Below are 16,051 nucleotides of genomic sequence, written 5' to 3' on the forward strand. Positions count from 1 at the left end.
ATGATTTTCTTTCAGGTAATTTGATTTAGCTTTTTTTCCCCCTTCCTTATCTTCATTTTAATGACTAGAAAATTAAAATTGTTTTTTTTTTCCCCGCAGAGCATTGTTCTTTATTTCTTTGTCTCAGGTAATAAAATGAGAGATTCTCTAAAGTTGATATAAATGATTAATACACAACCATTATTTTCCTCCAGACCTGCACTTGACGTCCATTCATGCACTTGAAAGTAAGTTCTGTGTTTGTATTCTAAGTAAATGGATCTTAAGAAACAAGAAGCAATTTGTTTCCCCCAGCGTGTCAGACCGCCTGGTTTGACGATGGAGATGTGTCAAGAGAAGGCGACTCGGAGCTCTTGACTAACTTGAGAAGGAAACACGGGCTCATGATCTGCTCCGATCCAGTGGACATGGAGGCTCAGACTGTTGCTGGGATCGGGTCTCAGCACACATGGAACATCTTCCACATGTAGGATGGGTTTTACATTTCCTTTTTGTGAATTGGCCGCATGAAATATAAAGTGGTGGCGTTACTTTTAGTTCGTGTCGTAATATGATATTGATTTTGCGATTGATGGTGACGTCAACAGATGGTTGATGCAAATCAACGCTAGTTTGACGGCTTGTATAAAGACATATACGTGATTTTTAATAACTGATTTAATTATGTTGATGATGTTTTCAGCCACAATGCATCCGAGGGCCTTTTGTGCCTCAACAGAGAGCAAGCATGGAGTCTGTGTCATGATTACAAGGTCAAGTTCACCTGTTCTGGAGAGTTCTGTTCAGGTTTGTGATCAAAATCCCAAATTCAATTCGAAGCGACACTGACGGCGCTTTGCGGTTCTATTTACCACAGGGTGCCAGACGGACTGGTTTGACCTCGATGATCCCGATGGACACGGAGATTTTGAGCTCCTCAGTGATATCATGCACAAGCACCCCGGAGAGATCTGCCCCCGGCCGATCGCCATCCAAGCTCAAACTGTTTCCGCCGACTCGGCCTTCAGTACGCCGGAGACATTTTTGAGGTGCCATGAAAATGTAATGCAAGTACATCAGAGGCGCAACCCTTGATTCATTTTTTTTTTTCTTTACAGCCTAGATCCTTCGTACGGGTTTGCATGTTGGAATGCAGATCAGACTGACAAGAGATGTGAAGACTACAAGATCAGGTTCACATGTCCCGAAGAGTTCTGTCAAGGTAAGTCATGCTTCTTTACACAAAAATGGAAGAAACAATCTAGCATCTTTGATTTACTTGCGTGTTACGTTAAATATTTTGCCATTGCCTTGTGGTCACTTGTATTGCATTTTTTAATTTATTTATTATTTTTTTTTATATTCTGGGTGCAAATCAGTTCAAACAACTTTTATGCCACCACCACCGCCTCGACCAAACACACACACACACACACACACACACACACGCACCCTCCATTCATGAGTGACCTACAATTGGTTAGTAGAGACGTCCGCATGAATTTTTGTGACGAATGATCCCAGTTTTCTGACAGTACATTAACAGACGTTAATTTTTTTTTTATGCATATGTTAAGCATTTTAGAAGAAGAAACGTTTCATCCAGAAAAAGCATCTGATCTGGTGGCTGTATCGACAACAGTCGAAGCAAATTGGTCCAGAATCTATTCTTTGAGTCTTATTGACGTTTTGTCCAACTACTCATAGATGTGTTTGCATGGATATCAAAAGTGTCTTTCCTAATCGTCAGCCTAAAGTATGTAAATAATTCCTGGGAGGTTATAGAATGCGTCCAATACTGACAAAAAAATTGTGCCGAATATCGTCACATGATCACTTTGTGGAAATATTTTGATTCCCGTCTCAGTATCAGAGTGCCGCACACAATGGTTCAATAGCGATGTTGACCAGTCCGACGAAGGTGATGTGGAGGCCTTGTATCAGCTGATGAAGGCTTACCCCGGTCAGGTGTGCAGAAATCCAATCCAAATCGAGGCCAGGACAAAAGACGGCTTGCCCTCTAAACACACTGGGGACGTCTTCCTCTCGTGAGTCCTTCTTCTGCATTCACACTCTGATCCGAAACAGAAAAAGTAATGCTCAGTGTGACTCATGCGTGTTTTAAATTCCAGCTATGATGTTGCTTTTGGCTTTGCGTGCATCAATGAGAATCAGAAGACTGATAAACAATGTGAGGATTATAAAGTGTTGCTGACGTGTCCCTCCGATTTCTGTCACAGTGAGTTTTATTTATGGTGGTCTCTCGTGTATATAACACAAGATTTATTTTATAAAAACTGTCAGTTTTTTTTTTTTTTTGTCTCTCGGTTCACGTGTAAAATAACAGGTTGCAGGACTGGCTGGTTCAATTTAGATAATCCAACCAACGGCGGCGATTACGAGACTCTCGACAAGGTGCAGAGCGTCAATTCCGATGCCGTCTGCTCTCAACCTGTAGCAGTGGAGGCTATGACCGTATCGGGCATCCCAGCACACCAAACTGGCGATGTATTTCAAACGTGAGTGTACCCAAGAAGAGTCAATCTTTCATTTTTTTTAAATCAACCCCCCCCCCCCCCCCGGTCAGGATGGAATTCTAAAGACAGAACCACGCTAATCATATTACAACGCTAATATTGGTTATGCAAAGGCAGAAAATGCTGATTATTTTATGTGGCAGAAAGTCTCAAACATTCTATTCCAAACTGGTTCTTACTTCAATAAAATGTCTTTCACAGGTTTGACGCAAATCATGGCTTTGCATGCGTGAATGATGAGCAGCCTGGGAAACAATGTGATGACTACAAGATCCGATTCACCTGCCCACCAGATTTCTGCGCCTGAACCAGCAGTCTTGTATCTTTTGAATTAGTCAAGCTTACGGACATCAATGATTATTGTTACGGGAGTCTTCATATATTGTCACTCTTAATAGCATTTAATCGGTCCAGAATGCAAATAGTTGTGATTCATTGACAATGGAGGGTGTCTGGAACTCTTTGAACGTGGTCTTCTCCTGAGACTTGTAAAATGCGGTTGAAACTGCTTATGACTGGATGTGTCTTTGTAAATCGATCAATAAAAAAAGGTCTGCCGACTTTGATTTGACATCTTGACATAAATCAGCTTTAACTGACACAAATGAAAACACCCCCACACACATTAAATTGTTGATGAAGATGTGGAGATGCTGTTGCAGCGTGTCAAAAGCCGCAGTGCAGTTTCTATAGGTCAGGGATCGCTGAAGGCTGACTCTCAGAAAAAGGCCACTTGCTATATGTGGCCCAAAATTGCACAGTCGTTGCCGTGGGGAGGTGTAAACGTTCCTCCACTGCGCTGAAGCGCAAATGGAGAGACTGCAGAACTCAGTGAAAAGCAAAATTCGCCGTGTGCCGCACACGCAAGGAAGTGAAATTGGCTCAATACAGATAAAGGTAAGTAAGCTCGGTGACTTTTGAATATAAAATGTATTAATAGCCTAAATAAAAAGTCGAAATAACAATCTTTTTCCTGTATTGTACGCATTCCTTTTCAGACTGTGACAGTGAATGCTTTTTGTAAAATGTATAGAATAATGGTAGGTTAAATTCTGATTATTTTTTTAATTCCAAAGATATTACAAGAAAATTATATCTCCGAGTCATTTTTAACTCACTAGAGTGTCTAAAGGTAAATACAACATGGAGTATGAATATTCTGTAAATAATCAACTATTATCACTTAAATGTCATCACACGAGCTTTTCCTGCTGCTTACTAATGGGTCGAAACGATAATTGAATTAATTCGATTTGAATAATTGTTAAGTTTACTTCTATAACATATCATAGGACTTTTTGGGACGGTATGACCATTTCCTAGTTGCGTTTGTGAGCGTGAGTTTACTCTCTGCTGGCATCTAGTGGACATTATCAATATTGCGTTGCCATGATGAGATTGTACTCGGCAAGGGATAGGAATTTTACCCCCAAATTAATATTTTGAGTATGTTTTATCTACATATTCGCAAAAAATAAAAAAAACTGTATCTCTGCATGTAAATTGATATATTTTTACTAGAGTATTGATCACCCAAATCGAATATATACCATAACGTTTAAAATAATGTTTTGTCGGCATACAACTCCTCAGACGTTTTTAGAAAAGTGATGTTCATCTGTGATAGATACTTTGGCCAAGTCCTGAAAAAATGTGTTATTTCTAAAAACAGATGTGTATAAAAATATGCCGATTTTAGCTGAAAAAAATTGTCCATTTCACTGCCAGAGTCAATTTGACCCAAATTTCTGCGGTGTTTTTCTACAAAACACAAAGAAATTGCTACGATTTGTATATTACACCACTCATCCGAAAATGACTCATCGAATACGACCACACTCAACCGTGGAGTCGGCCTCCTCGCCGGAGCTTTGGTGCTCTGCATTTTTCAAGCTGTCCATCAATTTTCTGCACTGCATATCCTCAGTAGCGTCGTGTGATGGATTTTTCAAAGTCCAACTTTGAAATTTCATCAAGTCTCGCTATCCAACATTGACACACCAGAAGTGGCGCTTGAGACTTTTCTGAAATGATGTTCAAAATTATGGATCAAATGTCACGTGAATACATTGCATGTGAATGCTTTGTTCAATAGTCACCGCAGTATTTTTTTTTTAAGCCTGCTCTGCTATGACAAAAATGTCACTCATGTTCCGTATTACACATGCCTTGTTCCACACACATTCTTGCAGGCTTTGTCCGCGAACGCTGACCATCCGAGCACAACATGATGGAAAAGAGTCGAAGCGTCGGACGCGTCACTTCCGGTGGAATATTCCAGCGCTTTGCGCCTTGGGCTTTAAAAGGATGAGTCGGTGACGCTTGTGCGACGTTGACAGGTAAACGAGTTGCTGATGCTGCCGACTGAATAAAGTCACAACAATAGAAAAAAAAAACACACACCAGAAATAGCAGTAAAAGAGCGCGCAGTTTGTATTTAAACGGCATTTTATCGTTTTTTCTCTCTACTCCGTGGTGCTCACTCCAGGTAAGGTGATGATACGTTTATAGTCACGCAAATGAAATTTTAAAGTAAAAAAAGGATTTAATGCTTGTGACGCAGTGGCGCCACTTGCAGCAGACCGTCTTGCTTTACAAGATTTATTCGATTGCATTTGCACGTTCGGACCTGCTGCAAAGTTTGCACTCAAAGTGTTGACAAGAAAAGATGATTGTTGCATGATGCTGCAGAGCTCCAAAAGCAGGTGCTAAATATTTGGAAAGTCGTTTAAAAAAAAAAAAAGCAGCGTGTCTTCGATCCGATGGGTGTCAAAAGTAACACCTTCAAACAAGTTTTAGTTGGGAGGGAAAAAAAGTTTGAAAAGATGAATATTTGTTGTGTTTTCACGTTTATTTTGATGTTGTCTTTCAGCTCTTGTGATTCAGAGACAATCATGATCCTGTTGACATCCTCCGGTAGGTCCATTGATTATTCATCTGTGCTATCTGCATTACTCTGTACTCATTTGGGCAAACCGGAGGTGGATAGAATAAATGGGCTGGAATTCTTAAATCAGCAACGTACTCACATAGAATAGCCCGCATTTGGATATTCCTGTTGTTTTAATAGTAAATTTTATGCACCGGAAATGCATTCCTTCTCTTTTTTTATTTTTATTTTTTATTATTCTTTTAATTCCTGTTGTTTTAATAGTAAATGTTATGCACCAGCAAAGCCTTTCTTTTTTATTTTTTATTATTATTATTATTATTATTTTAATTCCTGTTGTTTTAATATTAAATTTTATGCACCGGTAGTGCCTTTCTTCTCTCTTTTTTTTTATTTTTTTAATTCTTTTAATTCCTGTTGTTTTAATAGTAAATTTTAGGCACTGGTAATGTCTTTCTTCTTTTTTTTTAAATTAATTTTTTTATTATTATTCTTTTAATTCCTGTTGTTTTAATAGTACATTTTATGCACCGGTAATGCCTTCCTTCTTTTTTTCATTTTTTATTTTTTAAATTTTCCTGTTGTTTTTCTGCCCTCTCATTAAGAGATTTCAGTCGTTAATATCTGCAACTTTCTATAACATGGGACTTCCCTTAGTTCTTTGCACTCATCAGGGCAGCAATTCAGATGTAGCGACCTTTTTGAAATTGGCTGAATCTGTTCAGGTTTGGATTTGTCCTACTATTTCCCGTGACTTAGTGTCGACTCAACTACAACACCTGTCAAACATGAACTGTTTCTCTTTGAAACCAATTTCAGGTGTAATGAGACATTTGTATCCCAAAATAGAATTTAGTGACATAAAAGCATGCATTCAGTTATGAAGTTGTTCTTGGCTGTGTGCTTTTTGTCTCATCCGCTGTTTTCTTTCAGATGAAGAGTCTCTTGAACTGCCCTGCCTTTGGAATCACAGGAAGTTCAGGGTGAAATTTGCTATATGGGCTGCTAATAATGCAACATTGAAATCCATATTGTAACTTTTGAAGTCATGATCTGAGCACACTGTCTTGGACGTTACTATGACATGAAAGAAACGATTCAAAAATGGATTGAAAACAAATATTTATTTTGTGTGGGCAGTGCTGGCTGGTGTCAGTTTCCGTTACATCTTGCTGACGTAGTGTTGATGGCGATATTTATGGATAGTGTATGTATCTCTTACTTTCATGATTGCAAAATTTGGCATCATTCTAACACAATAATACATCTAAATTAATCCAAACGCAATTTCAGTGCACATGTTCCTCAGCAGTGAACTCAAACAACGCGGGAAAGCTTTTCCGACTTCAAAATCGATGCGTCAGTGGCACTCGTCAATAGACCGGACTCATTAGCTGCTGCCACATTGTCCGAGGTCACCACTTTTGATTGGTGCTCGCAGACAAATTGATCTCACGTCTGGTATGTGTCAATGCAGTTGTTGCAATTCACATTGTCACTGTAGCCAGTGGTGTGTATCGTTCCTTAAATGTCCATTGTTTGTGAGCACTGTGCGCGTGTGTGTGTGTGTGCGCATACTGAAAAAGAAAGTACTTAATTTGATTATGTGGCAGCACGGTGGATGACTGGTGAGCACAGCCGCCTCACATTGCGGAGGGTAGGGCTTCAAATCTGGCTTCCGGCTTCCCTGTGTGGAGTTTGGATGTTCACCCTGTGCCTGTTTGTTTTTTCTCCTGGTACTCTGGTTTCGTCCCACATTCCACACACATGACACGTTCATTGAACACTCTAAATTGACCATAAGTGTGATTGGTTGTTTGTCTATTTGTGCCCTGCTATTGGCTGGCGACCCGTTACAGGGTGTGACCCCCGCCTCTCGCTCTAAAACATGGGATGGGCTCCAACATGCCGGTGACCCTTTTGAGCGCTTCTGAGAAGGGATCAATGGCTTTGAGCACGTATGTTAATTGCACATGATTAAAATGCGGAACATTAACATCGTTTCCCGCATTTCTCGAAAAGAATGCAACAATATATATTTGTTAACCGCATTTTCCTCGTGCAAATTTCATGCACATGTTCAAATGAAGTAAATTCAAAGAACTTTTTTTTCCAGTGTGGTGGACATGTATGTGTGTGACATGTATGACTGCATATTGTCGACAGGTCAACACATTTTTACATTTTTTTTTAATTAGAGAAGAATTTTTGTTTTCGTTATAATAATATAAAAACAAACAAATAAGACAGAATATTTAGTATTTTTATGAATTAAGGGCTTAGGTTAAAAAACAGGTGGAAGTTTTCTTTGAACCATCATAGCTATAAATTACGCATGTTCGGAATTGCACAACCGCTGATAATAGCCCAAAAGTTTAATATCTCAAAAGGGACACCAAACATCTCTGACTAAACTTTGCGGTTTACCAGTTTTATAGTTTATTCATTTGCTACCAGCAGAGTTAAAAAACAAAAAACAAAAAAAAAAAAAAAAACGTCTTTAGCCGTCAATGGCAGTATACGAGTTAAAGAAAGTCGGATTGAGAGTAGCTGGGTGGAGGACACTAATGATGCATGCAATCTTGACGAAACGAAAAAGGACGGAAATATTGGACAGTTGATGTCCATCCAGTAAACAAATATGTCATGTTTTTTTTTTTTTTTTTTTTTACATTAGACTGGAGACTCAGTGTCATAAAATGTGTTCTTTAGTATCCAGTCAAAATATATGTATTTTTTTTTAATAAAGAAACTTTTAGTATTTTTAGATTTAGATTTAGACATGTTTTCAGACTAGGATAAATGGTTCACGTTTAGACACACTAAAGTCAGGCGGGATGGTCGTGGGTCATTTTTATCTTTAATCTGGCACAACTTCACCCAGATGGCTACTAACTGCTGCTGTAATATGGTCGCAGGTTTCTTCCAGTGCACCAACAAGTTATTTCTCAGCGATCAGGCCACGGGACTCCAGATCAAGGAGTTTGTTCGTAGAAATGCTGCTAACGCCCTATCCGTTGCCAACATGGTCGTGGGCCTGGCCTCCATCCTCAGCAGTCTTGATGGGTGAGTCAACACATCTCTATTTAGTTTGCTTCTCTCTATGACAATATTGAAGAATATCTTTTACATCTTGACCTTTTTTGCAACAACATTGACTTGCAACGTTGTAGTTGAAGTGCAGCGTTTTTGTGAGTACTAAAAGATGAGACCAAATCATTTCAAAACTTTTTCAATTGCATTATTTCAGTTGTTTATTGTTAGATGCCCTCTTGAAAAGATACAAAAAAAAGAAAGAAAAACAATTTCATTTGAGTCGTATAGGGCAAGTATGTATCTTGAGCTCATTTTTTTTTTTTATCTTACAAAAATCTGACATTTGAACTGAGTTGTGTATTTGTATTTTTTTTTTTTTTTTTACATTCAATATATGATGTACAGTAGGTGCCGCCAATTTCCATGTATCTGATCTTCAAAACACCTGACTTGAAATTTGCTTTTGCTGGTGAAAATTATATTGTCATGTTCCCTCTGGAAATTCTGACGTCTCATCCAAACTTTATGGCGTCCACTCCTCTGCCGTGGTCCATAGCAGGCATGGCTTTGCGAGGGCCCTTTCATCAATGATGGGGCAATAAATTTGCAGAATACATTTTCCCAAAATATATGAAAACAATGAAGGGATAAGGCCAGATGATGCGCCACTTCCTGTAAAAAAAAACAAATTAAGTAAGGTCACGTTAGTGTAGGGGACTCAGGTTGAACTGTATAGACCAGGTGTGGGCAAACTATGGCCCGGGGGCCACATGCGGCCCATTAAACGTGTTAATACGGCCCGCCGAACTTAAAAGAAATAAAATGAATGAACCTTGTTAATGTTTTATTTTCGAAATACTGTGGTTTATATATATTGTTGTAATGCTTTTGTTCACTTTCATTTAAAATTAAATGTATTTTTTTTTTCTCCAATGAGGCGAGGTTACCAAAACACTCCATCCATCCGCTCCTGGTCCGGCCCCTCTGTCAAATTTTAGAACCCATTGTGGCCCGCCAATCCAAATGTTTGCCCACCCCTGGTATAGATGACTCTAATGGAGCATGCCCTGTTTGCCCTGGGGTGTTAGTCAGAAAACGAGTTGGAAAAATGTTTGGTTCTGCAATAAACTTCCAATGTCACACATAAATAAAATACCGCAATAAACAGTACGTACATCGCTTGCACGGCTAAATAATAAATGGGCTCAAACATGACTCACTCACAGTATGAAAGTGGATTAACTTTGCTCTACACATTAATGGCTACAAAATCCACACTCCATTGTTGTCCAGTGGCATAAACATGAGCTACTTACATAACTGTTAGCTTATTTGAGGAGCTGAAAACTAGGTCAAATGAACAGAACTAGTGGCGGACCACAGTTGTGGACGTTGCATAATTAGGCGCCACGAAAGTACAAACTTGGGGGCAGACTTGATGTGCCACTGAACTACAAAACATTAAAAAAAAAAGTGCATCATTCTTGAGTACACACTTTTCTACAGATGCCTAAGAAAACCATATTCACACTTAAGGCACCTAAAATTCATTCACTGCCTTTGACGGATAAAGAAGCCAAAAAGTGGATTAATTTGACCTGGGCTGGTAGTGAATGAGTTTATTTGATACGTAGCAGTAGCTCAATTTTGAATATAGAAACACCCAAATCGAATAATAATGGACGTTAATAGCGAAGCGATTTCTGACGTATCGAATTAACATTCGCATACTGTCGTGTAACTGCTTGCATGCTTGTTCCCATCAAAAACGGTGTTTTCTTTAGGCACCATCACGCAGCATGTTGGCTGATTCTGATTGGCTACCTGCTGGATTTGGCAGACGGAGCTGTTGCCAGGCGACTTGACGCCTGTTCTGCCCTGGGTAAGTGGAGTGTTTTGGGCGATTGCCTGCTAAAGATCAACTTAAAATGGAACATTTGGCCAGGCTCTCTGCTCAGTGCTTTGTTCATCTTTTCAGTTTGGCAAAACTCAAAGCTCGCTGCGAAAGGAGACTAAGTTGATTAATTATTTGGATTGTCTTACAAAGTCTTGAACGCAAGAGAAGGAAGCTTTGCTATTAAATGACGCAATCTGCATTCAGGTTCAGGTTAGACGAGAAAGTGCTTGATAGATTACAATTATGTATGTACGTGCCTGGATATAGTTTAACATTTTTTCAGTTTTCAACTCATCTTTTAATAAATTTCCCGTATGCACTTTTATCCTCTCAGGGGTGTTAAATAATTTTTGGGTTCGTTTCACATCTGATATTTGCATTGCCGGAACGGTTGTCTTTCTGTGTGACAATTTCAATGTGCCAAAGTTCCTGAACTCGTTCATAATTTGGGCGAATATGAACTGAACGTAGTGTATTCCAGCCTGATGAACGTTTTTTGTGAACACATTCATTTTGGCATCTGTAAATGTTATTTTGAAGAGTAACAGTTTTTTTAGACTTCCAGAAGAAAACGCAGCTAAACAAATGATAAACAACAATTCGTTTGGAGGTCGTATTCACAAAGGGAGTATGTTGAGATTAATGGTTCACAACAATATAGAAATAATAATAAAAAAATAAAAAAAATAAAAAAATATATATATAGCTCACTCATTTCATCATCTCATATCGCCAAGGCAGCAAAGTGGGAAGAGGTAGAAATATTTTTGGCACATGAGGCAACATTCCTTGATCTCCTCATTAAATGAAGACGTCTACTAAAGTTACCGTCAATGTCATTGCCGCGCGCTGTTTGTGTCGATGAATTACTACTAATTACGAGTACTCAAGCCGGATTGGAAAAAAAAAATCTGAATTGTTCAGTTAACATTGCATGAAAAAAAATCAGATACGCACATGGGCGCAAAAATCTGAATTGAACTTATCTTGTAAATGCATTGAAACGTAACTCATTTACTACCATTGACGGATAAAGACGTCAAAGATCTTTTTTTTTTTGTCAAACTTAATGCTTTGACTTTTCATGCAGTTTTCTCATTTTAAAAGCTCAGCACTTCAGTCAACCTCTCACGAGTCACAATAACTGCATTTTTTTCCCCTCAAAAGCCCAAAATAGCTCTGAGGTGCATCATCCATTGTTGGCTGCACATGTCAGGGGCCCTTTGTGTCTGTGTCGTGTTTTTCTGCATGACTTTGCAGGTGAATGTTGTTTTGCCCCCCACTCGTATTATGTCAAATGAACTTTGTGATTAGGTCGACTAATTCCACCGGATCGCCGCTCAATTGTTCATGTTATCCCATTGCTTTGGTTTCCGTGCATATCTGAAATTGCTAAAATGGTTGACCCTGGGCTTCGGAATGCCACCTCGTTCATTCCAGCTGTGGCCCGACCCACCTCTTCCTCTTCTGCTCAAAGGCACGCGCCTCTTGAGGGATCAATGGACAAGGCAGTGGAGAATGTTGTTTGCTGAATGGCCGCTGACGCTGAAAATTCCCACATTGCGGATGAGCATGCGGAACATTCTGTTCAAGACATACCAATCCTTATTTAACTTTTTATGTCCCGCTTTTCTTTCTCAAGGTGCAAAACTGGATGACTTTGCCGACTTCACAACATTTGGGATCGCCACATCCCTGCTTCTGAGGACGCCGAACCTGCTGGATAACATCCTGTGCATGTGCTACGTCCTCTCGGTTTTTGTCCGCCTCTGTTTCTTCTCGAGCGGTGAGTTTCTAAAGCTGAGCTTCTCGACACGTTTAGCGTACGTAGAAGAGTCCTTCTAAGCTGCGCGCTTGAACATTTGCGCACTGCTCTCTCTCAGCACACATGGCGACGATTGCGCGCACCACACACACACACACACACATTGCATTTCAGATATGTGTGATAACACGGGGCCATATTGAAACTGATTGGAAAGACTTAATAAATTCTGCTTAAAATGATGTGTGTTAAAATGAAAATTAAAAAGTAATGTAGCAGAATTTTTAAATGTGTTTCTGCAGCTGACTAGGACTGGAATAAAATGTGAAAAAAGTAGATGATCGACTCCCATGCTTCACTCACAAAGCCATTGGAATTATTTCCTCATTAAAAAAAAAAAAACATTTTAACCGAAATATTCATACTTTCCCAATTTAGGACTTTGGGTTTCGTACCACTTGATTCATTTTTAATCTTTATCCGTTGTCCATAACTGTAATTGCTGTGTTCTAAATGATTCACTCGTAAAGTGATTGATGCAGACATGACAGAGTCACATGATAGGTCTCGTGTATGTGTTTTTCAATGATGACAATATAATTTATTGTTAACCTAAACTAGAGAATTCCTCTTCTTGCGCTATAGGGATCCCCTTCATGTATCGTGGACTGCCCTGCATCTACTCCTCGGCCGTCCTCGCCAGTGCCTCGTTGCTGTCGGGCAACAACACGGTCATGTTGCGAGTCATCGCTGTGGCCATGATCCTCTTCATGATTAGTCACAGTTTCTACCCTCATGACCGAGTGCTGGAGTCGCAGGCTTGGAAGAAAGTTGTCTATGCTGGGGGTAAGGCTATTCTTTACTCGTTGATAAAATCTTTCAACGCAGTATGACTATTTTATGGTATTGCAATGTGATGAGCGTTAGTTCAACGCAATGTGTAAGTGGATTTGTTGAAGTGTAAAATATTGATTGCTCATTAAAATTGAGCACAATTGCGGCTGGACATACGCTGGTCTTTTGATGTCATGAAAGTCCAACAAAATGTCCACTTTAGTTTCAAAATCAAAAGCCCTACTTTGGTATGTAAAATAAATATCTGAAGTTGGAACCAGCAAGTATTCAAATATGGTGCCAGAAAATACGGCACTGGACAGTTACAACTTCAAATATTATTTTTTTTACACAGTACTGTATATCGATGCAAGGCTTCTACTTTCATGATGTTCAGAGCAGCAATTAGAATCAGACAAAAGGAAAACATAATATGGCAGTTTTTTTTTTTAATAATAATATAATATTGCGCCATAGCACTGTATAATGTTGCATTATTCCTCTTTATTAGATTCTTTGGCAGATTGGAGAACCAAGCACTTGGGAATATCTTTATTGTGCCTGTCACAAAGGAAATTACTCTACAAAAATATTGCAATTAGAGAGAAGTATAAATTACTGCTTTGTATTCAATATAAAAATCCTATTTGGAATATGGAAAAAAAAAACAGCGCCATCTGCTGTCACAGTCAACACATTACATTTTCGATTTCCCCTCACCCCTCTTTTCATTTGCTCTGTTTAGGAGTGGTCATGCTGTTCTCCTCATTCTTCCTCCCGCCTTGCGTGTACTACCTACTGTGGTCTATCTCCTATATTTTGTTCCCAACATCCCTTTGGAGCAGCAAAGTGTAAAAGCCAGATAGTGGCCAATTCCAGACTGCGGCGAGCTGCCATGGAGGATCCAAACTCATTCATCACAAACAAACGCGGCTGGATTCAGCACTGCGGTTTTTTTTCCCTTTTTTTTTTAATTGTTGGATGTGACGCCTCGCAGGGAGAATCCAGATGTGAAAGACAGTGTCCTGACAGGAATAACTCTCGTTTTCTCTAAAGTTGCACAAAATTATTTGCATGTAATCGCCAAACTACAGTCTTAATCCACTTCCCCATCAGTATTTTGCAAATGGCTGCAGGGAGTGGAAAATAAACAAAATGGCGTGCGTACTTTTTGTGCATTTACACCTAATTTGCTTTGTACAAGTTGTATTCCGTAATCAAACATCCTAACATCCGCGGCTAGAGAACTCAATGCCTAATTTTGTGTTCTTTGTATTGTTTGTTAAAAGGGGGAGTTTGACGTTTTCATTCTTAAAAAACAAAACAAAACAAACACTTTTTGTCACATTTGTCAAAACTGTCTTTACTTCCAGGTCGCAGTCAATGCGAAATATGAGCTCTGAAATTGTTACTAGCAAGAAACCACCACACCTGAGGAAAAACAACCAATCAGAGACAGAAGGCGTGATTTACAAGGTGGCCATTTGTCACGCACTCATAATGACGTACTCTTTACGTCTTTACATACATAATATGGCCGTTTTAACATCTGTGACAAAAAAGTTTTTGTTTTGTTTTTTTAATTGAAAAATCCATTTTTAATGTTTATGATAACATTTGTTTGATTACTTTTGAATATTCTGTCAACAATATCTTATTTTTGTGTTACTGGAAGTGAATTACTCCCATGCCTCAGTCATTTAAGGACTTGCAAAATTTGGATTTTTTTTTTTTTGTAACCTCTGTTTTAGGAGGATTCTGAATCGTAAATCCACACTGGATTGTCTGAACGTCACACTCTGACTGCCACTGAACAGTATTAAGTCTTTTTTATTTTTTTTTTTTTTGCTATGAGTGTCAATTGAAGAGAGAGTGAACTGGTCAGAAACTTGATGCAAATAATAGCCACAGGTAATCTGACTTCATTCCACGATCGTATTTAATCACAAAGATTTCCATCTTCTGTGAAAGTTTTCAGTCAACTTGATTCAAGTTGAATAATCTTCTGTAAGCCATGGTTCTCTTGAAGCTTTTGGAAGAAAAAAACTATTCAACACAAAAGTTTGATGTGACTTCTGTCTTGTCTTGTTGACCTGCTTTAGATTTGGAAAAAAACTAGCAAAAATCGACTGAATTAAGAATTTATACACTAGAATGTTCATAGATTCTAGAGTATTTAGCTTTATGTGGGTGTTGTCAGACAGTGTTTGAAGAGAGAAAAATATAGATATGACACTTTGACAAGTAGCAATTAAAAAAAAAAACTTCTGCTGCCAGCCACGTTGTTTAAAATGTAGACAGATTAGACAATTCTTGTCGAAATGGCATTCATTACGCAACATAGATACAAATTTAACCAACATTATTCATGAAGTTTTAGAGTTAGTGAGAACTTTTAAATAACTGAACACGATTGTATTTTTGAAATTATTAATAGCTGCAGCTTTTGTTATACTGTTATTTTGTTGCAGAGGCATCTTTAAATGCATCTGCAGAAGTGACTGATACTGCAATGCAACTTATTAATAAAAAACTATAGATACATACAATACTTTGTTTTGTTTGATTATTGTCATTAATCTCCAGAATCTTCTTCAAGTAACAAGTTGATATTGATTTGATTGACATAAAACGCACTGTACTGCTTATCCTGTTCAAGCTCACAGCGTGCTGGAGCCTGACCCACCTCCTTTTAAGCAAAAGGCAGACAAAACCAAGGGGAAAAAAACATTTAAATTTAAAAGCACCAAGTAAATTGGCCATCAGAAACGTACATTTTTGGACTTTTTTACTTCCCAAGTACACTGGATGTAGTTCCACCTTTTAACCACCAGAGGACAGGCTCGTACAGGGAGGGAGAGCTAAAAAAACACTAAATCCATATTGATGACGTAAAACTGCAGCAGCGTAATGAAAATAATATGTTGTTAGATCACCACTGTTGGCAAATTTCTTAACAATTATGTATGAACTTAAGCTCACCGACTATTTAAACGCAAAACACATTTCTCTCGCGGCAACTTTGCCTCCCTTGACAGTTGACACATTGTAGTAACTAAACGCCTACTTGTCAGTCACACACGTCCCGCCTTCTGCCTCTTGTCATTGGCTGA

General features: G+C 38.7%; 2 protein-coding genes across 10 annotated transcripts; both read left to right on the plus strand.

Annotated features, from left to right (window-relative positions):
- LOC148339805 (uncharacterized) lies at positions 1-2,841 on the plus strand. Its single transcript, XM_088291326.1, has 11 exons — positions 1-15; positions 100-127; positions 195-227; positions 295-466; positions 683-786; positions 857-1,028; positions 1,098-1,201; positions 1,847-2,027; positions 2,112-2,218; positions 2,327-2,498; positions 2,718-2,841. Exons 1-11 carry the CDS (start codon positions 1-3, stop codon positions 2,821-2,823), a joined length of 1,194 nt encoding a protein of 397 aa, XP_088147452.1. The 3' UTR covers positions 2,824-2,841.
- Positions 2,842-4,705: 1,864 nt separating this feature from the next.
- Positions 4,706-15,487, plus strand: tmem269 (transmembrane protein 269). Of its 9 annotated transcripts, none has more exons than XM_088291334.1 (7): positions 4,706-4,855; positions 5,389-5,432; positions 6,340-6,389; positions 8,325-8,472; positions 11,982-12,125; positions 12,750-12,950; positions 13,684-15,487. In XM_088291334.1, exons 2-7 carry the CDS (start codon positions 5,411-5,413, stop codon positions 13,791-13,793), a joined length of 675 nt encoding a protein of 224 aa, XP_088147460.1. In that variant the 5' UTR covers positions 4,706-4,855; positions 5,389-5,410; the 3' UTR covers positions 13,794-15,487. The 9 variants fall into 9 exon arrangements, with proteins under 9 accessions (XP_088147460.1, XP_088147459.1, XP_088147458.1 ...); XM_088291333.1 differs by having other exon boundaries at positions 4,711-5,004; XM_088291332.1 differs by lacking the exon at positions 6,340-6,389 and adding an exon at positions 10,227-10,324 and having other exon boundaries at positions 4,718-4,855.
- The last annotated feature ends 564 nt before the right edge of the window (positions 15,488-16,051 follow it).

This window comes from Idiotropiscis lumnitzeri, chromosome 3, assembly GCF_059441095.1.
Source record: "Idiotropiscis lumnitzeri isolate Australia: NSW breed Sydney's pygmy pipehorse chromosome 3, RoL_Ilum_1.0, whole genome shotgun sequence".
Classification (NCBI taxonomy): domain Eukaryota; kingdom Metazoa; phylum Chordata; class Actinopteri; order Syngnathiformes; family Syngnathidae; genus Idiotropiscis; species Idiotropiscis lumnitzeri.